The sequence below is a fragment of the Terrapene carolina genome, unplaced genomic scaffold (genome assembly GCF_002925995.2).
Source record: "Terrapene carolina triunguis isolate 2854851 unplaced genomic scaffold, T_m_triunguis-2.0 Scaffold231, whole genome shotgun sequence".
Classification (NCBI taxonomy): domain Eukaryota; kingdom Metazoa; phylum Chordata; order Testudines; family Emydidae; genus Terrapene; species Terrapene triunguis.
Genome location: NW_020664582.1, coordinates 15125663 through 15151967, shown reverse-complemented (window position 1 = coordinate 15151967; position 26305 = coordinate 15125663). Strand labels below are relative to the sequence as shown.

The window sequence follows — 26305 nt, the reverse complement described above, 5'->3', positions numbered from 1 at the left end:
GCATTCTGGCGCCGGCCATGCCGCCCCTAAAAATGTGCCGCCCCAAGCACCAGCTTCTTTGGCTGGTGCCTAGAGCCGGCCCTGCATATTAGATAATTGGGGAATATCAAAATGCAATAGGAATTGCAGAAGGCCATGTTAAGGGATGGATCTAAAACCCACTGAAGTTATTGTAAAGATTCCTGTTGACTTCAGTGGCCTTTGGATCAAACTGTAAATCAACTTTTCATGATCAAACTGTATATGGTGAAGGATTAAGAATTATTTTATACAGTTTACATGTTTTTGGGTGTTTTTATCTCTATATAAAACGCGAGCGTACACACACACAAGTTACACAAATATATGCTTAAGAAGTCCTGTTGGTGCTGCTTTTAGTTTGAAATGTGTATTTAAACTTGTTCCTTGAGTAAAGAGGTGCAGTATTCCTAGGGATATATTTTCTTCTAGGAGAGGGGGGTCTTTTTCTAATATTTGGCTCATGAAGAAAAATATTGACCAGAGACTGCAGAATAATACACCTTGTTAGGGGGTGGGGAGAGAGAAGGTCATTCAACTTGTGGTAACACATGAAAGAGGGAAAATAGCAGGGATTGTTTAATATGATCACAGAATGCAAAATACATTTGTTCTTCCATAGGTTTGATAGTGTTCCTATTGCAGGAGTGAGATTCTATTAAACACTCAATGTAGCTTCTAAAGAAATTTGAGGTGGCACGGGAACTCACTTCAATTTAAATTTGTATGCTGTTTTTCTGTATGACCTGACACTATCTCACTGTACACCATGTATACCTACATTTTTTTTCCTACTTTTTTGTTCCTAATTTTAAAATATGTAACAAAATACATCTCTCAAAGGATGGTGTTTTGTTTTGCACATTGGCTGGAACAGTTTTTGAGTTGTATGGACCTCTATAGTCATGTTGCCCGGTTGGCTAAATTTTTTTTTTTTTTTAAACTTTTATGCTGCTTTTCTATTTTCAGTTGATGCTCAGTCAGCCCAGAAGTGGGTGAAATTTTCTTCTGTTTCTGATGGATTTAGCTCTGACAGTACTAGCCACCATGGTGGCAAAATCCCTAGAAAACTAGCCAATCAGGTGGTGGATCGAGTTTGGCAAGAATGCAATATGAACAGAGCACAGAACAAGTATGTACTCCTTTCTGAAACTGAAATTAAAGCTGTATATTAAATAGTATGCCTTAATTATATATAAATATTGTACAGCTTCTTGCTGCACAAAATGGTTTGAAGCAAGGCTGCTAAAGCCTGTTAATCAGCAAAGTGTGTGTTACTTTTGAAACACTTCAAAGTAACTTACTGCGAATGCTAGTTCACATTACTTATTTCTTCAGTATAATGTTTTTTTGTTATCTTTCCTGACTCTTGTATCTATTAACACTTAGCAGAGGGTAAAAACTAAGAGGTAACATACATTCTAGTTAACAATAACTCGCCAATATTGAATCCTAGGAGAAAGTATTCTGCTACATCAAATGGCTTATGTGTTGAAGAGACAGCTGACAAAGTAGCATCCTGGGATTTTGTTGAAGCCACACAGAGGACAAATTGCAATTGCTCAAGGTACAGTACCCAGTAGACGTGTCCAATAATGTAGACAAAGTGAAGTATGCAGGAAGGGTTTTAATGACAGACTTGGGAATACTAAACCATAACTGTTTTACTGTGGGGGGGATCTACATGATAATTTATTAGGTTGTGTATCCTGAGTCCTGAACTCCATTATAGACTCTTGGTGAAGGGCTCACACCTACAATTAGACTAACAAGTGGATTTTTCTTTCTTTGCATGGATCAGCACAGTGATCTAATGGCAGCTAAATGTGGATTTCTGAATTCAGGTGTGGCGTTCTGAGGGCACGTAAGGCCTGGGACTATAGAGGCAATATGCTCCCTTCCTAGTGGGAGGGAGCATTCATAATCTTTAGGATTCTTTGGCTAGTGCAATGTGGTGTTGGCAGGCATAGGAGGAAGAAGCCAGAAAGAGAGCTGGTGTGGGGCCTTGAGGATTTGGGGAGGAGATACTTTTCCCTTTGGTGGGGCAGTATCTGCATTCTCCAGAAAGGTGGGTGGATTTGAAACCCCTGTTACGGCCGATTAACAGCATTAAGCAGCACTTGCTTCCAGTGAACGGCCCACAATAACTAGAGACCACTGGAAAAACTTTGTGTTCTAATTTCCAGATTTCTATTTTAGTTTTTTGCTTTGAAAAGTGTGGGGAAAAAGGTTTCTGAGAACACACTAACAGTTGTGTTTCAAATTTAATTGAAGTACCGTTAATCCCAGTGGTGGCCAAGGTTGGGGCTTTTTGGACTTTAGACTTTTTGTTGTTGTTACACCACATAGAATATCAAATGTTATGTGGCTGTGATGTTAATGATTGAATTTAAGGGCTTATCTGCACAGGCACAAAGGAAAGTTAATCTGAATTAACTAAAAGTGTGAATTAAAAGTGGATTACTTGGGTTTTCATAATTGTATGTTCCAGACCTGAAGAAGAGGTTTTTTTTGTGTAGTTCAAAAGCTTGTCTTTCACCAACAGAAGTTGGTCCAATAAAAGATATTACCTCACCCAACTTGTCTCTCTCTCAAAACTAGGCAACCATATTTTTCCTGCTTCACTATTTAATACCTTCTAGAACAGTGCTTCTCAAAGTCGGGCCACCGCTTGTTCAGGGAAAGCCCCTGGCGGTCCGGGCCGGTTTGGTTACCTGCCGCGTCCGCAGGTTCGGCAGATCGCGGCTCCCACTGGCCGCGGTTCGCTGCTTCAGGCCCATGGGGGCTGCGGGAAGGGAGGCCAGCACATCCCTCGGCCCGTGCCGCTTCCCGCAGCCCCCATGGGCCTGGAGCGGCGAACCGCGGCCAGTGGGAGCCGCGATCGGCCGAACCTGCGGACGCAGCAGGTAACCAAACCGGCCTGGACCGCCATGGGCTTTCCCTGAACAAGCGGCGGACCGGCTTTGAAAAGCACTGTTCTAGAATACTTTGAAAAATTCTAATTGATGTATTTATTTTTAAAGAAAAATCTAGTTCATATAAAATGAAATACTAGTGTAGATATACTTCAGGGATTCATTGAAATATTATTCTCCATTTGTTTTCCAGGCACAAAAATCTTAAACCAAGAAGTTCGGGTCAGCAGGGGCAGGCACCACCTGTAGGCCAACAACAACAAGCAGCTCCGAAGCACAAGACCAATGAGAAGCAAGAGAAGGGGGATAAGCCACAAAAACGCCCTTTGACTCCTTTTCACCATCGTGCATCTATTAGTGACGATGTTGCCATGGAGGCAGATTCAGCAAGTCAGAGGCTTGTGATCACAGCACCAGACAGTCAAGTGAGATTTTCAAATATCAGAACTAATAATGATGTAGCAAAGACTCCTCAGATGCATGGCAATGAAATGGCAAATTCACCTCAACCACCACCACTTAGTCCTCACCCATGTGATGTAGGTGATGAAGGGGTAACTAAAACTCCTTCTACTCCTCAGAGCCAGCATTTCTATCAGATGCCAACACCAGATCCCTTGGTTCCCACAAAAACAATGGAAGACAGGATAGACCCCTTGTCTCAGCCTTTCCCACCTCAATTCCCAGAAGTTATAGAACCTACAATGTATGTTGGTACTGCAATGAATTTGGAGGAAGATGATGCTAACACCACTTGGAAGTTTTACAAAGTTCCAAAGAAAAAGGATGTGGAATTCTTACCACCACAACTTCCAAGTGATAAATTCAGAGATGATCCAGTAGGACCAACTGGACAGGACAACATAACGTCAGTTACAGAGTAGGTATTTTTTTAAAGCACTCAATAATGTAACTCACTATAAAATTGCCAAACTGAGTCCTTTTTTTTTTTTTTTTTTAATTATAATTTTTTTTTTTTATTTTGTTTGTTGTATTTGAACTGCAATCTCATTCAAAATGTCAGTGATTTTTATGAAAGGACATTTGAGTTTCACAGTAACCCTTTGGAACTCCAGTCATGCAATAGACACAGCATTCATTTGTCTGAGTTTGGAAAATGTTGGTGTCCTTAGAGAAAAACCATTAAAAGTGCATTGTAATAATTTATGAGATTCTTAATCACAGAGCTGAATCTCCAAAATGAAAGGTTGGTGTTCATTTGTTATCAAAAGTCAAGAGTTTTTTACCATGTGGAAATATGTCATGAAACAGAATTGGTACTGTAAGTTTGTCTGCTGACCTGGGGCCCAAGAGATATAATGGCCTTAAAGTCACAGCTAATTTTAAACATAGGAGTGTGAGTAGTCCTATTGACTTTAATACAACTACTTGCTTGCATAAAGTTAGGAACATGGGTAAGGACCTTGCTAACTCACAGCTTAAATTAGGAGGAATTGAAGAGCACAGTCAAGGGGTACTGTTCATGTTTCCATCATTAATCTCTCTTCTGCAGCTGACTTGTGCCTGTTTGGGACTGTAAAGTGTATTTACCCCTTCCCACCCAGTGGACACAAAATAGATCCCTAGTTGTCCAGGAGGAGGATTGGTATCTCTCTGTCAGACTTGAGTTTTCTAACAACTTTCAAATCTTAATTAATATTTCATGATTTAAGAGGCTGAACTGAAACTTGACTTTCCTATTTGGTCAAATTCTCCTTTAAAACTGGATTGATTATTTTTCACATTGCTGAGTTTAGCTGTATGTGATCCAGGCCACTTGAAGGCACATTAGTAAAAGTTAGCCTGTTAGACAGAAAAGCATCTGCTGCTTCTAAGTGAACACAGGATAAGAGTTCTGTCCCTTAGTCATGGTTTCTTCAAGTCTCTGATTCAGGTCCACTGTAAGTCCCATTCACACACACACACCCTCCTCCGCCCCCACTTCCACCATATGCATTGTAGAAGGTCTCAGACCCAGAGAATCCTGTAGGTGTGGGAAGGTGCTTGTAGTTCCAGTTTTAATAGATGAATACATAGAAACAGTATATGTTTGGCCATATGTCTGACTAGCTTTTATATGCGGTAATGTATGTTCCTTTGAATACCTGTTTAATTCTCCCTCTTGTTTGACTCTTTGAAAAGCTCAAATCATTCCATATAAATGTCTGCAGGAACATTTTCAGAGCAACCCCAGCCTGTGTTCTAGCGTTGGCTCTTTTTTCATAGTGGGCTACCCTTCTGTGTTCTTCTGCCTCTTCCCCTGTGATCAGAAGAACCTGGCACAGAAGAGGAAAACATGTCCTTGATAGTTGGATCTGTCTGTAAGCTAGAATTCTACAGTCAGTTATATTGCAAGTAGGACTGCTTTGATAGTCCTTTCTAGGTGGAGATCCAGGCTGGTACCCCTGTTTGTATAATTAGAAAGACTCAGTCAGAGGAGCATGCTGAAGAAAGCTTTTGCTCCGTGCTGCTACCTTAACGTTAAACTAGTGTTTTATCTAAAATGCTGGAAGATTTTTTTGGGGGCTAAAAATATTAGTCTCAGGTAGCAACATAGCTGCATTAGCCCATATTACATGTTGAAGGGATATAGAGCAAGAAGCCAGCAATGGAAACTCTCTTGTACTGGATAGGGAAATATCTGAAAGATTTTAATGGCAGTTCAGCTTGGCAGATCAGCTCTGCTTCAGATCAGACTTGCTTAGTATGTACAGTCTTTGGAAACTGGGAATTTTTGTCTGAGGACATTTGATTCCATTTTCAAAGAAAAAGTGTGAGCCAGAGACTGATTTTCCCCCCTCCCCCTCACATTGAGTCTTCTTTATGTATAAAATAAAGAAGACCTCTTTAGGTTCATAGAAGATAATTATGATTGGACTCATTCTGTTAAACTCGAGAAGCTTCGTATAGTCTGTTTTAAGTGTTTCAGAAGCTGTGGTGAGAAAAAGCAATTGATTTGAGTGACCTTTAGGAAGTACATACTAGGTATTATTACTGGGAGCAGAGGAGTTGTCAGTCATGCTGCCTGGAAGACATCAGTTTTTAAGAGGGGTCGCAACTACTGTAAAATATCTGGAATCTGCTTGTTGGCCTGGTTGTTGAGGTCAAGGGACTGTTCAGTTATCACTGTTGCAGTGCTCCAATCAGTGCTTTATATTCAATGTGACACTTCTTTTGTGTCTTGCAGAAGTGCCTTAATAAAGAGATTGAGGTTATCAGTCAAAGAAAACTAACTATTGAGATGTCTGTTGTTGGTGCTAATAGCCCTCAAATCTCATGGAAATGCTTACTTTTAAATAATCTTTCTTCAGGGCAGACAAACTTATTTGGATAAGACTCAATCTAGGTTTCTTTTGGAAACTGGTTTTTCAGCCCTCTGTAGAAATGATCCTCAAGCCACCATAAGTTACCTCCTTGTAGTATTTTAGCACCGTAAGAAAGCTTGAGCTATGTGGGTTTTTAAAGAAACACTGTGTTCAGTTCCAAATGGATAAAAGGGTTCAGATTCTTTCAGATTATATAAATTGGTTTAGAAGTTTAGCTGCAGTGAGATTTTTCTCATTTTGCCCAATGTTAATTTGAGTCTCTCTGCAGCTCACTTCATCAGCCAAAAGAGAAACCTTTCTTCTGCCCTCCCCCCCTTTTTTTTTTAAGACCTCCATAAGTTTTGATAAATTATGGAATGAGTTAGAGGCAATAGCTTTTAGTTTTAAAGTTAATTTGATTGAGTCAAAGTAATAGCATCTCTGCTCTTTATATATTAAACTAGTCCTCTGGATATATTTACATACGCTTATGCCAGTTTTTCTTTTGTGGACCTACTTCTTTCAGAAACACTCCTAGATTGGTATAAGAATGCTGCAGAAAGAGAAATGTTTTCTTCCTGTAAACTCAGTAGCTACAAGTTCATGTAGCAACAGAAACTGACTCTAGAAAGTATTGATGACTTTCACAGTAGATAAATGTGTTTGAGGAACAGCCCTGTTGATTGTGTATTATTTCCAGTATGAACCATAGTCTTCCAGTGTTTACTACTATGTGAAGTGTTAACTTAATAGAAACGGACCAATTTCTTGATGTGCAATCATACAAGCATTTTGTCTTTGGATTGCTAAAAAAGGGTAGGTATTGGAACGTACAAAAGGAAGTATTGCCAGGAAATAAACCATCAAAAGGACTTAAACTAATCTTCTTGAAACTTTTTTTATTCTAATTGTTGTACTCTGTCAAGGCAGCAGCTGTAAACTACAAGTTTTATTTTTATATACACACCACACCACACCACACCATAGCTTGAAAACATACTCACCACTTTGTAGGAAGTTTCTCCTGGTGAAAGAAGGTGCCTGATCCATCCATGTCAGCAAAATTTAAGCTTTTATTTATGTATATATATTTTTTTCAAATTATAGCCCATATAGTTGAAAAGAGAACCTTTCAAATGTGAACTGCATGCAAACAATTGCAGTGTTCTTTGCTGAGATTGTAAATACAGTAACTCCTCACTTAATGTTGTAGTTATGTTCCTGAAAAATGTGACTTTAAGCGAAATGATGTTAAGCGAATCCAATTTCCCCATAAGAATTAATGTAAATGAGGGGGTTAGGTTCCAGGGAAATTTTTTTCACCAGACAAAAGACGTGTGTGTGTGTGTGTGTGTGTGTGTGTGTGTGTGTGTATGCACACCCACCCACCCACAGTATAAGTTTTAAACAAACAATTTAATTACTGGTACACAGTGATGATGGTTGTGAAGCTTGGTTGAGGTGGAGGAGTCAGAGGGTGGGATATTTCCCTTACTGCTAAATGATGAACTAGCAATTGGCTGAGCCCTCCACGGTTCACTCTCTCACTCTGCAAGGCAGCAGGAATGGAGGGAGATATGCGCATTTCCCTTAAGTACACTGCCTTGTTAATTAGATCAGCTTGCTGAGACTGCAGCTGCTACAAGCTCCCTCTGTCCTGAGCCCTGCTCTATGGAAGATGGGGTAAGTGGGGTGCAGGAGCAGGGGAGGAGGGGGACACCCTGACATTAGCCCCCTCTTCCTTCCCTCCTTCCCGGCACAGCAAGCAGGAGTCTCGGGGAGCAGCACATGGTAGTTGGGGGAGGGACACAGCTGAACTGCCGGTAGCTGCTGCACAGGGAACTTAGGGGAGCGGGGAGCTGATAGGGGGCTGCCGGTCCACCCTGGTTCCAAGCCCCCACCAGCTAGCTGCAATGGGCTGCTCTTCCTGCAAGTAGTAGACAAAGCAGGAGGCTGCCAAATGACGTTAGAAGGGAGCATTACCCAACTTTAAACAAGCATGTTCCCTAATTGATCAGCAACGTAATAACGAAACAACGTTAACTGGGACAACTTTAAAGTGAGGAGTTACTGTAGTCAGTTTAAGTCTGCTGCTTATAGCTTTCTAGGACAGCAGCAGAGTGAAACTAAGACTGTCAGTTTCACTGGCCATTCACAACCCTTTGTGTAATAGTCAAACTGACAACTATCATAACTATTTCTCTCTTGCTGTTTTGGAATGCTGAGAGCAGCAGCAGAGGTACTCGAGCTTTTCTTCTCTCTATCTTAAATATTGGCCTTTGGCTGATAGTTTTAGTTTTCCAGCTAGCAGGGTCTGGTAATTATTTCAAGATGTAGTGTGTGTAGTGTTACAGCATTCAATTGTCAGTTTCTTCCACCCTTCCAGACAGTAAAGGAAATATATATTCTGATACAAGGTTTACTCTTGTCAGAGTAAGAAGTTTGATCGTTCCTTTTTTATAGCCTCTAGTTTAGTTTAACAATTTATTGACTATAATTATTCCAGAATAGTTTGCTACTATATTTTTTTCCCCTCTGGATAATTAAAAAAGAAAGCAAATACTTAAAATCTTTCTTCTAGCTGTTTGTCTTGTTACTCAAATTGCTTGTTTCTAACGAGTTAGTTTTCCAAGTCTTTTTGTTGTATTAGTTTATATAGGATGTTGGAAAAGGGAAAAGCACTCCAGCTGTATCAAGGTTGCTCCAATTGTAAATGCCAGCTGTCTCTGACGCACAATCACAGCAAGTTCATTGCCTGCCTGGGGATAATCCTGGAGATACAAGATCTGATCAAGCATATCATCGTTGCCTGAGAAGGATGGGTTGAAGTCCCTGTTAGCTGTAAGATGCTGCACAGAAGCTATTCTAAATAATGCCAGGGTTATGGGATTGAGAGTCCGGTTGGAGTGCGCTCTATTTCAAAGTGGTCTTGACTGAAACAAAATTGTTAAGTGATGCTTTTGCATCCAATCTACTGTTTGTCTTATGCTGAGAAGATGTTTAAGGTGCTGAGGGAAGCCTGGGAATATCAGTGCCTCTTCTCAGGTACAGAGGTTGAGGTAGTTCCTCCCTTAAATAAATGTAATTCCTGAAATGGCTTGTGCTATCCTCTACTCATTTCTGTAGGCCTCTTTGTGGTGTCTCACAAATTTATCCTATTCCACACTCCAATTACTCTTAACCTAGGCTATCAAAACAAGCAATGGTAGTTGTGGGGTCTCTTTGGCTTCTCTTATGTGATAGCATTGACTGAAAAATGGGAAGAATAGAAGTCCATTGAAGATTTTTACAGACGGGGCTGTGATTTTGCTCTGAAACTTTATATACCATGAATATCCTTGTCAGCTCATGTACCATTTGAGCTTATGGCATGCATGTATTCAGCAACAAGGCATATCTCCGTGATCTTCGTGCATCTGGGACATAATAGAGGTTTATGCAAACCTGTTGTTGAAGATGCACCCACTTTTCTCACTGGCCATTATATTGAGTTTTGGAGACGAAACAACTTTCAAGCAGAAAAGGTATCTGAGTTTGGCGCAGACATAATACAGCTACATTGGTACTGAGGTTATTGGTACTTTCCTGCCGTTTTGAAGGTTGTATTTTGCTCACATCCTCTCCTGTCTTTGGTTAATGGTTGCCAGATTAAGTTTGTCACCTGTTTTGGGGCAGACAGTGCAAAGAAGGGGATGGGCATATAACCATACCGTAGATTTGTTTGTTTCCTACTTTTTCTACCTTTTTTTTTTTTTCTTAAGTTCAAGATAGAAGTTTTCTATGCTCATGAATTTCAATTTCTGAGGTTAGGATTATTTACTCTCTGTCTTCGGGAATACGAATTTCATAGGTTTAACTGTTTGTTTTGCCAGCAAAAAAATTGCTGATAATGTCACTACTGTGTATAAACGCAATAGAATGTTGAACATTTTAATGTTTACTGAGCTACTCCTATCGCAAATTTAGATGTGTTATCTACATGCTTTGTAAGCTCCATTATTATTTAAACTAATAACCCAGTGGCACATGCATGCTGTAAGAGTCTTCACTTTTTTGAATACCTAAATGGCTTCATAAAACAAGCGAAGACTAGCCATCTGTGACTGTTTGCATACGGTAATTGCATGTGTTACTCTTCAGATCCACCCATGTCCCGAAGAAAGTTTAAATTCCCAATTCTGTGTGATTTGAGTGAAGTGCTCAGGAACTTTAGACTCTAATAAAAACATACAGTTTTGCTAAACCAATTTAGTGAATTACTCTGATAATTTCATCTTGGTCATTGTTAGTAGACTGCAGTTCAGCACACGCTACTGTAGTTGGTTTGGTAATTTTGTACTTGTTCAAGAAATGGCAAACATTTAATCTCCTGTGAGACTTTGAACCATCTCTCATTTTTGTCTGGGTTAAAGTTTCTGGAAAGGACAATGAAGAAATTACACTGGCTGCAGTACTATGTATGACCTGCTCATAAAGAGACGTTAAGTTGTGCAAGTGATTGCTTAACCCTTTTCCCAGAAAACTTTTTAAGAGAATCCATGTTAGCTAAAAAGTTCTTTGGAATTGTGTAAAAGCAGATGATATTTCATACTTTACCCTAGGCAATAGATGGTTGATACAGCTTTGTAATTGTATTTTTCTTCTGTGCAGATTAATGGTGCAGTGTAGGAAGCCTTTAAAGGTTTCCGATGAACTGGTGCAGCAATATCAGAGTAAAAACCAATACCTAGTAGCAGTAGTGTCTGAAGCTGACCAAGAACCTGAAATTGATCCTTATGCATTTGTTGATGGTGACGTGGAATTCCTTTTTCCTGATAACAAAAAGGATAGGCAAAACAGTGAAAGAGAAGCTGGAAGAAAACACAAGGTGAGTAAAGGAATGATGGCATAAATCAATAATTGGATAAAAACAAATTGCTTTAATTTTAATAATGAAATGGTACTGAAACTATGCTGAGCATAGGTGGTAGTATATAATTTTTCTCTAGCAAATCCTTTATCATTAAAAATGCTTGCATTCAAGCAGAAATGATCAGTAAAAGTACACACTACAGAAAAAACCCTGATTTGTAAGTTTTTTGCTTTTGAGGTAAAGCTTGAATGGCTTATAGGACTGCTTATTTATCTGAACACATTTTAATACTGTAAGAGTTTATTAACTGGATTGATATCTGTCCTGTGTCTTTTGGTATTAGTTATGCAAGAAGATATAATATAGTTCTATAGTACTGGTACTTTTTATAATATTTTCAATACTTTATGTGCAGTAGATTTAAAAAGAACTATTTAGGAAGTTTTAACAAGTTTACAGATCCTTGCCATGTAAATATCAAAAACAAAACAATAATCCTTACAACAGTGAGCTTTTGTTTCGAGAAACATACAGTAATATAGGTGGTGGTGGTGGCGGTGGTTGTTTGTGTTTAAAAACAACAACAACAACAACTCCTCCATATATCACCTGTGCTGCTTTTTGCAGGCTGAAGATGGGACCTCTAATGTTACAGTTTTATCCCATGAAGGAGAAGATGCTATGTCACTGTTTAGTCCTTCTGTCAAGCAAGGTAAATATGTTTGTTTCAAAATGCAATATATTAATGACTTACGGAATGGATAACAGAATTCAGAGCAGTTTTTAGTAACATCTCATGCAACTTTCAAAGTGTATTTATATCTTTTCAGAATTCAGAAGCTACTTAGGAAGGTAACTTTCAGTATTGAACCTTGCAAAAATACGTTGGATATAAAATTTTAAAAAAAGTTAGTAAAAAGTGAAGGAGCCTCACTTATGCATATGCTAGTTCAGTAAGAGCTGATAGCATCTGGGTTTCTCCAGTTGAATAATATTTAAAAAGAAATACCCAATTTAAATAAATGTATAGTATCTACAATGCTAAGGTGAGCATAAATGTTCATATTCTTTATAGATGCACAACGTATTGCTGCTCACGCTCGCACTGCATCAACTAGCCTGTTTCATGAAACAGACCTGGTAGTCTCTTACACTGACCTTGACAATCTCTTCAACTCTGATGAAGATGAACTAACAGTAAGTGGTTTGCAAAAGTAAAAGCAGCTGCTAGATAAAAATTGTTCAGACTTGTACATTTTGTGGCGGAGAAAAAGATTTTTTTTTTTTTTTTTTTTTTTTTTTTTTTAAAATGAGTGTACTTTTAAAATACATTTTCCCCTGGTGACTGACTGGTATATAATGTATAGACTTTTGCTAATCTAATAAGTCCATTATATAATATAAAAGTATAATATATAATAAGACTTTTGGCTGACATTTTCACTTTTGCATCCTTATTGGGCAATGAGAATGTACTTGCCTTTGACATAGAGCTAAACCTATGACATTATAATTATTACCAGTGCTATATTCTTATTACAGCCTAGACTCTACTTGTTTAGCCAACATACCCACTAATATATCTTTTTTAATATTTAAAACAATGAAAAATTTGGGAAATTTTAAAGTGGGCTTTCTTCTATCAAATCATTTCAGTATAGCTGTTAATATCTTGGAATAATTTTATTGCAATCTCAGGTGGCACTTGAATCTTTTATAGAAAAATCACCCCCCTATTTGACATGTACTAGTACAAAGTCTTTGTGTAGACTAGATCTCAGTAACCTCTAAAAGCATTTGAAACTAGTACAAGCTTTATCTTAAACTGGAGAGTGCTTTGTAACATTTTTGTGGGGAGGGAAAAAATGTTGCTTGTCTGAGAACATGGATAAGTTTGAGAAAATCTCTTGAAAATAAAGGGTCATAATGAAAAGTGCAGTTGGCTATTAACTATAGTATTAGGAGCATAAAGATGTAAGCAGCTGGTTAAATATATCACTTCTCAAATAAGGGTTTCAGCATAGTCCTGTTTTTTTTGTTTGTTTGGTTTTTTTTAATTACATTTAAACATTACAATTAGGAAAACTTTAACTGGCACTTTTCATTATTTTCTTGACAAAGATAAGGAAATATAGTGCATTTTCTTGTAAGTGCTTGCCTCTTACTATTGGGTCAATGCTCATATTCTTGTAACAAGTGAAATACTAGACTATGATTCCTTAAGTAAGATTTAAGTTCAAACAGTAGGCATTCAATAAGGGAGGAAATTTATACTTTTTATTTTTCAATCTTGAGGTATTATGATTAGACTGTATTGTTACTACTGTTTAGTGTTGTTTATATCTAGTTAAAATGCTTCAGATGGGAATTTTAACTTTTTTTTTTTTTTTTTCCCCCCTCTCTCTTATAGCCTGGATCTAAAAGAACAGTGAATGGCTCAGATGACAAATCCAACTGCAAAGAGTCAAAAGCAGGAAATTTAGACCCACTGTCATGCATAAGTAAGTCCTCCTCCCCGTTTTATCCCTCAATTAGGTTACTAATATCAGCAATGCCACATTTAAATTATTTGTTGTGTACAGTTGCAAATTTAAGTTTTTTGACATTTGTATAAGACAAATGAAAGAAATATATAATAAACAAATGTGTTCCTGGAGTATCCTCTGAAGTACATTTTTAATCTGAAACAGGTACTGCAGATCTTCATAAAATGTATCCAACACCACCATCATTGGAACAACATATTATGGGGTTTTCACCAATGAATATGAACAATAAGGAATATGGCAATATGGATGCTACACTTGGAGGAACTATACTTGAAGGGAATAGCTCTAGTGTAGGCATTCAGTTCAGAATTGAAGTAGATGAGGGATTCTGCAGTCCAAAACCTTCTGAAATCAAGGTAAGCAATGTTGCGTAACTTTGATAAATGCCTTTTCCAAATTCAAGCAATAAACTGAATATTTCTAGAATTCTCACCATATTTCCTGTATTACTAATTGTTTATTACATGACATAGAAGTGGATGAAGTATCTTAAGTGAAACCTGTTATTTCGCTTCTGAAATATACTGAATTACACTGAGCTGTTCTTTTGTTTAGTCACTAGTAAACTAAAGAAATATATTAAAATTATAGGCCCTGGCCTTTGTGTGTATGTCAGCATGTAATCAGTTGCAGTACCAATGCTGTACTTACTTTTTAAGTGTAGAAATGTAAATTGCATGGACTAAATGTAGAATAATATTAATCAAATTAGTAACAAGTTTTTAATTGATTACTTTAATCTTAGTAGCATTTTTGTTGCCGGATTTATATAATCGACTATATTTACTGGTTAGTGTTTTCTTTATTTAATTTCTAGGATTATTCCTATGTCTATAAGCCTGAGAATAGTCAGGCTTTTGTGGGGTGTTCCATGTTTGCCCCACTAAAGACTCTCCCCAGCCAATGTCTCCCTCCTATCAAGCTGCCAGAGGACTGCATTTACCGTCAGAGTTGGACTGTTGGAAAACTGGAGTTACTTCCTCCAGGACCCACCATGCCATTCATCAAAGAGGGGTATGCTTTTGCGCCAGTGAATGATAAATAGTTTTTTTTTTAAAGTTGTATAAAATGATCAAAATTATCCACATTCTAGAATATCTTTTAATGAAATGAATAGTTTTTCCATTTAGAAAGTATAGTGAAAAACATTTAAAAACACTCGTTAAATTACTGATAAACTAAAGAAAATTGTGAGTAAAAACTGTATCTAAATAGAGAAAATTCCTCTTTTAAAATAGCTACTTAACTATGTAAATTTTATTCATGTCTCATTTAAGGGTTTCTTAGGGAAGCCTGATGGTATAAATCTAATTGTAATAAGCAATGAAGATTGCAACAATTGAATTAAATACAAGCCTGGGACTCCATGTTCCTTTGGTGGTATCATAGCTACTACAAGGGCTTAGCAGGTGCTTTTCTTGCTGTTTCCTAGAATTCAGTTCAGCTTTTCTAGTGATGGGCAGGCCACTTGTGTTTTTTAAAACTTTCCCTTCCCATGTTCATTTCTTTGTCCTTTACAATTAGAAACCAGTGCCTGATGTGACATCTGCTGGTGATGACAGAGGATATGTCTACACTGCAATTAAAAACCCTCAGCTGGCCCGTGCTAGCTGATTCAGGCTCACTGGGCTCAGGCTCGGGCTCTGGGACCCTGCACATTGGGAGGGTCCCCGGGCTCAGATTGCAGCCCAAGTCCAAACATCTACGCCACAATTAAACAGCCCTTTAGCCTGAGCCCAGGTCAGCCGGCACACGGAGCCATGGGTGTCTAACTGCAGTGTAGACATACCCTTAGTAGCAGTAGTTGTATCTAAATGAGCATCCCTATAAAGTGCGTTCAGTACTGACTAGTCGTTTAGAAAACCCCGTTTTATTTCTCTCCTCCTTGAGGAATATTTATTCTGCCCTGCTCCTCTGCATGTGCTCCTTCTGCAGGTGGATTAGGAAACATGGGCTGTGTATTTATAAGCTTGTTGTTGGTTCACAAACTATAATTTAAACCACAGCATGAGTACAACGGGCTGCTTTTTATTTGGGTCAGATCTGTGTAGAAGCAATGTTTTCAGGTCTCATTAGCCTGATAAGTCTTTGGAGACGTTTCAGTGACTAGGAAGGAAAATTTGAAAGGTTTCCAAGTGATACTTCCCTCACTGATCCAGCAGAGTTTGCTGCTGGTAAAGCCAGTATTTTCTTAGTGATACATGTCACCATATTGTTTAATATTAACAAAGAGTGAAAAGGAAAAGGTGCTCTTCACACTGTGCATGTATTTAGAAAATATTGGCTACAACCAGAATTATTTTCCAGAAGCTTTTTTTATTATTTGAGTTTTTAGCACTGCTGTCAATATATAGAACAGTTCTGCATAGTCATTTAGAACAAATAGGCCCAAACTTCTTTATTTTGATTGCACAATTTTTGCACTAATATTTACTACCTTTTGTTTTAAAATGTGAATCTGAAAAGTGCTTACTTAAAATTTGATATTCTTGTATTTCAAAAACAAACGCCATTGAAAAATATTTTCCTTATTGCTTTTCTTAGTGATGGAAGCACTATGGATCAAGAGTATGGCCCTGCCTACACGCCACAAACTCATACTCCATTTGGGATGCCGCCCAGTAGTGCACCTCCCAGCAATAGTGGAGCAGGAATTCTCCCATCTCCTTCCACTCCTCGGTTCCCAACTCCTAGAACACCAAGGACACCTCGTACCCCTCGTGGAGCTGGTGGACCTGCCAGTGCTCAAGGTTCAGTCAAATATGAAAATTCTGATTTGTATTCACCAGCGTCCACACCATCAACATGTAGACCACTAAATTCAGTTGAACCTGCAACTGTACCATCCATCCCTGAGGCGCACAGTCTTTATGTGAATCTCATCCTTTCGGAGTCAGTAATGAATCTGTTCAAAGACTGTAACTTTGATAGCTGCTGCATCTGTGTCTGCAACATGAACATCAAAGGTGCTGATGTTGGAGTTTACATTCCAGATCCAACACAAGAGGCTCAATATAGGTGTACCTGTGGCTTCAGTGCTGTCATGAATAGAAAGTTTGGCAACAACTCTGGATTGTTTCTTGAAGATGAATTGGATATCCTTGGGCGTAATACAGAGTGTGGCAAAGAAGCGGAGAAACGTTTTGAAGCTCTTAGAGCTACTTCTGTTGAGCGAGGACTGAAAGAACCTGAGAAATTGCCTGATGAGTTAATACTGTTGCTGCAAGATCAGTGCACCAACTTGTTTTCGCCATTTGGAGCAGCAGATCAAGATCCTATACCCAAATTTGGTGCAGTTAACAACCTGGTACGTGTAGAAGAAAGGGATTGTTGCAATGACTGCTATCTAGCGTTAGAACATGGGCGCCAGTTCATGGACAATATGTCAGGAGGAAAAGTTGATGAAGCACTTGTGAAAAGTACTTGCTTGCATCATTGGTCAAAAAGAAATGGTAAATATACTTGGTTTTTCTTTGCAAATCTGTTTCTTGTCTTGCTTCTAAGCATCTGATAGCATGAAGAGTAGGGGGAGTTAAGATTGCCAATTGACTTATTTCCGTTACATATACACTTGAGTGAATTTCCATTGCTGCTCTGTTCCTAGCCTCTGGCCTTTTAGGTACTAAATCAATATACTAATTAGGTTTTCTTTGCCCAGCTTTAAAGGACCATATACCTGCCATATGGATTTGAAATGTTGCTCAAGCCCATAGTCTGGGTATCCATAGTGTAGGCATTTTATATAGTGTAGTCTTCTATTTGGTGTTCTGGGAACTTTCCTATGAAGTACTGAGCAGAATCTTAGGAAACCTAGGTAATACTGAGTAGTTGTTGTAGTATTACTGCACATTCCAAGCAGGGATAGTATTATCTGTGATTCATTGGAATTTGAAGTCTTTTTTTAGGTACATGTGGGATACATATGATGGATACTTTACAGATTCTGTGCAGTATATTAATTTCTGTAGAAATTGAATGAAAGGCTACATAAATAGAAATAACAAGGAAATATGGTATTTTAATCTCACTTTTGAAGGTGGAGAGAGGGAGGTGAGAGGCTTCTGAAGTTAAAGTAATGTAGGAGAATTTGGATTTGCAAAAATTAAATGGCATCTGTAAAGAATCAAACAATTGCTCTCAAAAGAATGTTCATTTCTATCTGCAGTGGTAAAAAATATCTAACTTTTTTTATTTTGCATCTTTTTTTCATTCATTTCTAGTGGCATGATTAATAATCATAAAGAAATTTGAGGTCTGCTTATACTTAGGTCACAATATCACAACATTTCTGCCTATTTTGAACACTTAAGTCCTATACTCTGTTTCCCTATGGCACAGACATTTTTGTTTTGCTTTCTGTGCAGCCTGAATTTTGAATAACTTGCATATGCTAGAGATCAAGATACATTGCTTTCTACTCATGACCCTTCCTACAGAAATTATTTTTAATGAAAGCTTGGTTTTGTTTCAACCCATTCACACAAGCTAATCTGCATGCTGCCATTGGTCAGTAGCAAAACTGTTAATAGGTGGTGCTGCTGTCATTTCTGCTACCTACTTTCTTTTCATATCCCCTTAACATTAATAATGTTGAAAATTCAGTAACAAACTTAGTGTCTTTTGTGAAATACACATTTTCTTCAAACATAATGCAGCTTTTATATAATAGATCATGAAGCTTTTTCCAAGAGTAGATCTCATGTTAATCCACTGTCTCATGGACCACCTCTCCTCACATTCATAATCAGACCCACCTCTCCTTCCATTAATGATCTTGCAACGTCTCTGTGGTGACTACAGCAATTTTTCACATAGAAAAGTGGTATACTGGCAGTATTGGATGCAGTTTAAAGTAGCTAGTAAGGAGGAAGACCGCCAGCCTCATAGACAGCCAACTTTCTACAGACCACCACCAGGTGCTGTGTGATCACTGGTGGTTCAAGTTTGGGAAGCTTTCCTGTAGACAAATCAAAATATTTTTGAGACACATAGTAATACTGAGGCTTATGTTCCCTTGGGAAATATTGATAAAGGGGGAGGGGGTGAGACGTTTCACTAAAAGGAGGCTACAAAATTCTAACCCTCATCTTAAAAGCTTTAGGGTTTTTTGTTTCTTTGGTTTTTCCCCCTTAAACTGTACTTATTAGCTGTCTGTGACATTCTAATAAGTTTGCCAAATTTGGCTAAATAATGAATACTGTTTACAGGATTCCCCCCAAGACTTTGTGAAAGCAGTGATGGTTGGCATTCCCTCTAAACATCTATGTGGAGGGAGAAGTACTGATATTTTGAATACTTTAACAATTGAGTTATAGGCGTGTTTTAGTTTTATAGTTTAGACAAAGATAAAAGATGGAGAGCTGAAGTTTTCAAGGAAGGGACTATTGTACAGACTGGAAAATCAAAGCGCAGTGGAACTGCTACTCTGATTTTAATTGCTATCCCTTAACTATGTGAAAGACTTGAAGATAATAGTTGTATGGCCTACATGAACAGAATATATGTTTCAAGAAAGTGACTTTTTGTTTAAACCCCCAAATTCACCTAAACTTAGGACCTTTTAAACTCTTTGCAATTTTTTCTTAGATAATTTTATTTAAGCTGTGACTACATTTCTTTTGTTCTCTTTCAGTTGTGGATGTGAGCATGCAGTGTTCACAGGACATCCTTCGCATGCTTCTGTCACTCCAGCCAGTTCTTCAGGATGCTATTCAGAAAAAGCGAATAGTCCGATCTTGGGGTGTGCAGGGCCCCCTCACATGGCAGCAGTTTCACAAAATGGCTGGCCGAGGCTCTTATGGTAAACTACTTGTATAGATTCCCATTTGTTAATTTGTCCTTGGTATAGGTTACCAAACCTGAATGTTTAGATGTGATTCAACCAAGAGAGATTTAAAATAGGGAGAACTATTGGTTAGAGGTATTATTTCCTTTACAACACACAGAAAATATTTACCTTTGTAATATACAAGGAATGATTTTAAAATAGCAATATATTTGAATTCACTCAGTTGCTTTAATTGTAATGTTTATGAATGAAGGATCACATGAAGTTATTATTTAAAGTGATGATGGGATTGGAGCTGGAATGAACAGTTGACATTAAGAAACCAGAATGTTTAAAGTAATTCTGTGGGGTGTGTTTTTTTTTTTTTTTTTTTAACCCACTGAATCTTATCAATGGCGGTAGAGTTATGGACGGAAGGTCAGAAATAGACCAGTTGTATCAATTACAAATGCACAGAACAGCTTCGCTTTGAAATCATATGTACAGAGATACTATATATGTTAAGAATTCAACCCAGTATCTTAGTTCTGGTGGCTTTATTAATGTCCACTGGATATTAGCATGTTACATCAGACAGTACTGTATTCATTAACAAGGAAGAGGGATGGCCTTTTATCAAGAGACTTCTGATATTTATAATAATAGATATGTGCATGGTTAGATATCATATGTGCTTTGCACCCCTGTCCTCTTTCTCCCATTCTCTCTGACTGATACACACACCATTGTTGCATCATGTCTTAATTAGATTCTAAACTGTTTGAGGTGTGGGCTGCTTTTAACCATTTCTAGAATGCCTTGCTGGATGGAAGACTGCTCCTGATAAGGTCCTCTATTAATTACCATAATCAGGGTGGATTGATTAAAATTAAAGTGATTTTAAATAACCAATTTTAATTACGATTTAAAGTGGCAAGCAAGAAACCTCTGATTAAAGTCAGTGATTTTTAATCTTGTTTTGCATTTGTACTTCCATAAAGAAAAGTTGATTCTCAGTGGTTGGTAACCATTAAAACATACTGATTTGCAACTAAATATAGCTTTTATGCTAAATTTGGTGGTACTTTTTCTAATTAGGAAAATACACTATTTGTACACATTTATTTAAGCAATTATATAACTTAACGTATATAAAGATTCTAAAATGGGTGGATTGATATTTACTAGATTTTTTTTTTTAACTTTTGATTTGTCAAGCTGTATTTGGAGAGAAATTGTAATTTAAATTAAATGCAAAAAAAGCATTGTAACTTCATTAGTTAAAACTGCTGTAAGTGTGCTGGATACTTAAGAAAAAGTTTGTCAAAACACGTTTTGCATTTAAAACTAACTGATTTATTAAACAAAGGATGTGCTGTCTGTAGTTACTAAACTGAACTGATTCGTTTGTGGTCATCACGTCCTTCAAGGTTTTAGAATTAGTAGATCTCTTCCACTCACATATAGTTCTTATTCATAGATTGGAAGAGGAAAACAAGCTTTCCTGTTCTCTTTCCCTCCCTCCCCCCCAACTCCCAGTCAGTTTCTTAACTTTTGAATGAAATAGTCATTGAACTGAACTAGTTGAATAAAGTGAAATGACGAAAATATTCCCTCTGCACCTGCAGGAGAAGCTGCTGCTGTCAAAGACTGGGTTAGCACTTCAACATACTTCAGGTGCTTAGTCAGTAACCGTCAGTTCAGTGGCTTTGATTTTGGCTGCAAACATGTACTGCTTAATATTATTTTTATTTAATTTAAATTATTTTAATAGATTATGGTAAGTTGAGGTCTTAACATAGGTTGTCATAAATTTAAATTTAATTTTATATAGGCTTATTTTTTAAAAGAAGAAATGTATTTAAATTATCAAAAAATCCATTTTCAATTTCTTTACAAAAATCATTGATTTTTATCCACCCTGACAATAATACCAATATTTAATAATAATATAAAAGCTATTCTTGTGGACCTGGGAGCTAGCAATAAAAAATTGTTGACTCATATATAGGGCTAGATCATGCATGCCTTACACATGCTTATTAAGGCAAAGAGAACTTGATTTATTATCAATACTGGCTTCACTCTTGATAGTGATGAAAATGAGTACCTTAAGAAACAGGGGACACTGATTTTGTGCTTGAGGACACTCCTGTTTGCCAAAAGCAAGATATCGATTCTGCTAGATTCCTGTTTTCCTTTTAATATATTGGAAAATGTATCTTTCTTTATCTAGGAACTGATGAGTCCCCAGAACCACTGCCAATTCCAACATTTTTGCTGGGATACGATTATGATTTTCTGGTGCTGTCTCCATTTGCCTTGCCATACTGGGAGAGGCTGATGTTGGAACCTTATGGATCTCAAAGAGACATTGCTTATGTTGTGGTGTGTCCTGAGAATGAGGCCCTGCTGAATGGAGCAAAAAGCTTCTTTAGAGATCTGACTGCAGTATATGAGGTACAATATGTGTGAGGGACAGCAATGTAATGGGATAGTATAAAGAATATTATTAGTATATAGTCAGTCATTTGTCAAGCTTGGATCCCAAATTATGTTGAAACGCCTGCACAGAGTACCATCTCAATGAGGCCTCTAAAATGGATGTTAGAAATAGACATTTGGAAGATAAAGGCACATCCTGGTGCTCATCAATATCTTATTTGGATGTAGCTTTTTTCAAGCGGCTATTTTCTTATTTTATCAATGCCATCAAGTGGTAAAACTGTGTACTACCATTTTTAATAAGTGCAACCAAATATTAATTCATTGCAGTTAAACACTTGCGTTCCTTGAGCTGTGGTTAAGAAGGTTAGGCTAGATATGATGTACTTTGTTTTTTTCCTACACTTAGGTAAACCTGTTGATAACCTTAAAACAACAGGGTATGCATATTGCAGAACCATTTAGCTTTCTAGAATTATAAAGCAGCATTTCAATTTATGTGATAACCAAATTGTAGTGTGTGTTTTTGAACATGCAAAAACCCCCAAAACAAACATAAAGCGATCTCTTTGTGTTGAATTCCATGTGTCATACCTTGCAACTTTGAAAGTCTGTGAACTCATTACTGTCTTATTTCTATCTTATCTTTAACTTTTTTTTTCAGGCTTGCAGACTTGGTCAGCATAGACCTATCTGTAAACTGCTCTCTGATGGGATCATGAGAGTTGGATCCACTGCTTCAAAGAAATTTTCTGAAAAGTCGGTCACAGACTGGTTCTCTCAGGCAGCTAATGCCAACAATGAAGCATTTTCCAAACTCAAGCTCTATGCTCAAGTTTGCAGATATGACCTGGGTACTGAATATTTTTAGTTCTCCTTATTTCATCTGATTCTGTTATTTATAGAAATATTATAGAGGTGAAAGGTGAAAAAGCATATATGTAGCACACTGTCCAAATATTGTCTGCAAAAATCCTGGACAAACATACATATAGACACACACTCAAAATGACTTCTTGGCCACTGGTAAAGTCTTCAGGGCAAGTCTGTCAGACTACTTCATGATAAATCCTGCTGACCATTTGTATGGTAACTTATTTAGACTTGCTGCCCAGCTATCGGATCAATTCTAATGTAGCTGCAACCAGAGTTCTGTATTAGTCCCCGAAGTCTGTTAGTGGATTATCTAGGAAAAGGGGATGAGTGGAGTGAACCTGTTCTAGAAATTGAATCTGAAAAAGTGTTGATGTTCTCATTTGTTTTGGGTAAGATACAAAGAAAAATCAATGCTAAAATTATTAGATTTTTCTTATTGGTCTTTTATATCAGGTTGAAAGAATTAAATTCCAACTTTTTAATTAACTTCTACTTCTTCTGTTTTAGGTCCTTATCTTGCTTCTCAGCCATTAGACAATTCTTTACTTTCTCAGCCAAATCTAGTTCCCCTCACAAGTCAGTCTGCATCCACTCAGCCACTGGTCGCAGGTAACACAGGAAATTCCAACACTCCATCGTCCAGTGCTGCAGCTGCTACCAGTAGTACCATGACGGTGACTTCAAACAGTGCCATGTCTTCTGCAGCTACTACAACTAATTCAACTTTGACCACTACCGCCCCCTCATCTTCTTCCACCAACATAGGCAGTGGGATATCAACAAACAAACCTTCTTCGTTTCCACCTTTTAGCGGCATGAACAGTACTACTTCTGCCTCCCTGCCTACACAGGCTACAACAGCCCCGAATGGACAGACAGGGGGACAGCAGCAACAACCAGCTCTTCAAGCAGCTGGGATATCTGGGGAAACTTCATCTGCCCCTCCACAGCCACACCCAGAAGTCTCTGAAAGGTAACGTGTTGTACTTAATGTGCAATACTCATCCAAAAAAAAAGAAAAAGAAAAAAAGCAGCCCACACAACTGAGCACAATGCTGTTTTTATTTTAATCTTTTTCACATCTTCACTTCAAAAATTGAAGATGACAGAGCTAGATGTAAGCGTCTGTCTTTCAGATGCCAGGTATTGTAGAACGATTGGCCTGAACTACAACCCTAAAACTCTGAAGGTTTGGAACCCAGTTTTTCAGGTTGGGTCCCAACTCTAAAAATAACTTGTAAGAGGTTTGAATAGCTGCTGGGGTGCAAAAAATAGCAACCCCTGTACCCTGCAACTATGTTCACAAAGTTTACTTCCAACCAAATTAATAAGCGGGTTTTTTTAATATGTTCAAGAAGGAAGAAAGTAGAGAATAAGACTTGCATTGTTGAATAAAGTATGGTTTTGGTGTTAAAGCTGTACTGGTAAGACTGCTTTTGTTGGGAACTGGTTGATACCTTGCTTGATACCTTGCTTCTTCTGCCAGTTGAAGCAATGGGGCAAATTGCTGATGAACTCATGTGATGGAGAGGGGTGAACTGCAGAGCTAAATAACAAAATTAAACTTAATGGTCCTGACAAGCTGATGAGTTTGTGCACTAAACTGAAGTCAGTAAATATGTGATAGTATCATTCCTCACATCTTACTCAAGGCAAAGAAGCTCTTTTCACTTAATCAGAGGGTGCCGTCAAATTCCATTTTTAATGTAATACATACGGTGTAATCTGATATACTTTATATAAAACAGAAAATTTTTATAGCAATTGGTTTCAAATTAACTTCCAGCACTATGGATCGTGATAAAGTTGGAGTCCCTACAGATGGAGATTCACATGCTGTCTCCTATCCACCTGCAATTGTAGTTTATATAATTGATCCTTTTACATATGAAAAGAAAGATGAGCATAGCAACTCATCCAACGTGTGGACCCTTGGGCTTCTTCGTTGCTTTCTAGAGATGGTTCAGATTCTTCCTCCTAACATCAGGAGTACAGTTTCTGTGCAGGTAAGTAGTTAACATATTTACTAAAAAAATTTAAGGTAAAAATTACTGTTCATTTCAGCTGGGTTTGGAGAAGATAGTATTTTCCTCATGGTGAATTGAATCCTTTGGATTCAGTATTTATCATTGTTCTGCTGTTTAAATTGTGGGAAGAAGTGTCATCAATAAAATTTTCAAGAGCATTTTAGTATCTTACAGCAGCACTGATCAAAAGTTAATCGTGTAACAGTCTCCTTAAACTTCAGTCTGGCATTAGACAGTGGAGCTTGTGCTCCATTCTGCTAATGGTAATGGGGAGAAAGGTAGCCTTGGGATGTCCCTTCGTTATTAATTCCTACCTCCCAGACTGACAGTATTAAGAAGCTTTATCCAGCACTCCTGACTTCCAGACATTAGACGTTGGTAGTGATAAAAGACCTTAGGCAGCTGGGAGGTTTGTAGATGGAGAGAGGCTTTTATTGTGAAGGCGCTTACACTCCTGGTCTGAGTCCTCCAGTTAGATGACTGCTTGAAAGGGCCTCACATCCTATAACAGAATGGAGAGAGGAAAGCCAGAAAGTTGTATGGAACTGGAGAGGCCAGATTATGGAGAGTAATTTTAAAAACATTAGCCAAAGAACTTTTTTAAAAAGCACTTAAGATCTGAAGAGGAGATGGTAAGAATTTTTCAGTGTAAATTACACACTGGTGGTAATGTTTTATTTTTCAATCCCTTTTTTAGCTTGTCCCGTGTCAGTACCTGTTACAACCTGTGAAACATGAAGATAGGCAAATCTACACCCAACACTTAAAATCTCTGGCATTTTCAGCATTTACCCAGTGTCGGAGACCACTTCCAACTTCAACCAATGTGAAAACATTGACTGGTTTTGGCCCAGGTTTAGCAATGGAAACTGCTCTCAAGAGCCCTGATGTGAGTATCTTGAGGTTACAAAAAGTGCTAAAGATTAACTTGATCTTTTGGTAAACATTTAGGGAATAATGGCAGAATTGCATGTACATTTCCATGACTTATTTATCTTTTAGGTAAATGGTCTTTGTTTTTAATAATTAAAGAATCCTAGTTCTTAATGATTAGCTATCCTTTGGTACTTAAATTTTCTGTTGCATTTCTTACAGAGACCAGAGTGTATTCGACTCTATACACCCCCTTTTATATTGGCTCCTGTAAAGGACAAGCAAACAGAGTTAGGAGAAACTTTCGGAGAGGCTGGACAGAAATATAATGTGCTTTTTGTGGGCTATTGTTTATCTCATGATCAAAGATGGCTTCTTGCATCATGCACAGATCTGTATGGAGAACTGCTAGAAACTTGCATAATTAATATCGATGTACCAAACAGGTAAGAAGCAAAGCTTTTCTGTTCACTCAGCACCTGTATCTTGAATATATCCAGAACTTCGCACCTCTCTCCTGGATCAAAGTTCTTCTAGTATAGTGGTTCTGTATAGATACTTCTGATTAATTTTGTGGAGCCAGTATCTAGCAAAACTAACTCAAGCAGCTGAATATAAGCAGTATTATCTGGGTATTGTTGTGGAACTACATTTCTGGAAGAATTTAATGCAATTTTT

At 37.7% G+C, this 26305-nt stretch overlaps 1 protein-coding gene across 1 annotated transcript in view; it reads left to right on the top strand.

Moving 5' to 3' along the window:
* Nucleotides 1–26305, top strand: part of MED13 (mediator complex subunit 13) — a 75996-nt gene that overhangs the window by 41476 nt on the left and 8215 nt on the right. The window contains exons 7-23 of the mRNA XM_026656422.2: nucleotides 988–1150; nucleotides 1475–1585; nucleotides 3127–3813; nucleotides 10889–11105; nucleotides 11718–11802; nucleotides 12166–12287; nucleotides 13501–13591; nucleotides 13781–13995; nucleotides 14457–14653; nucleotides 16184–17091; nucleotides 19272–19439; nucleotides 21643–21866; nucleotides 22516–22705; nucleotides 23235–23700; nucleotides 24514–24733; nucleotides 25452–25643; nucleotides 25850–26073. Coding sequence (XP_026512207.1) covers nucleotides 988–1150; nucleotides 1475–1585; nucleotides 3127–3813; nucleotides 10889–11105; nucleotides 11718–11802; nucleotides 12166–12287; nucleotides 13501–13591; nucleotides 13781–13995; nucleotides 14457–14653; nucleotides 16184–17091; nucleotides 19272–19439; nucleotides 21643–21866; nucleotides 22516–22705; nucleotides 23235–23700; nucleotides 24514–24733; nucleotides 25452–25643; nucleotides 25850–26073 — 4480 coding nt within the window. The remainder of the gene's footprint in view (nucleotides 1–987; nucleotides 1151–1474; nucleotides 1586–3126; nucleotides 3814–10888; nucleotides 11106–11717; nucleotides 11803–12165; nucleotides 12288–13500; nucleotides 13592–13780; nucleotides 13996–14456; nucleotides 14654–16183; nucleotides 17092–19271; nucleotides 19440–21642; nucleotides 21867–22515; nucleotides 22706–23234; nucleotides 23701–24513; nucleotides 24734–25451; nucleotides 25644–25849; nucleotides 26074–26305) is intronic.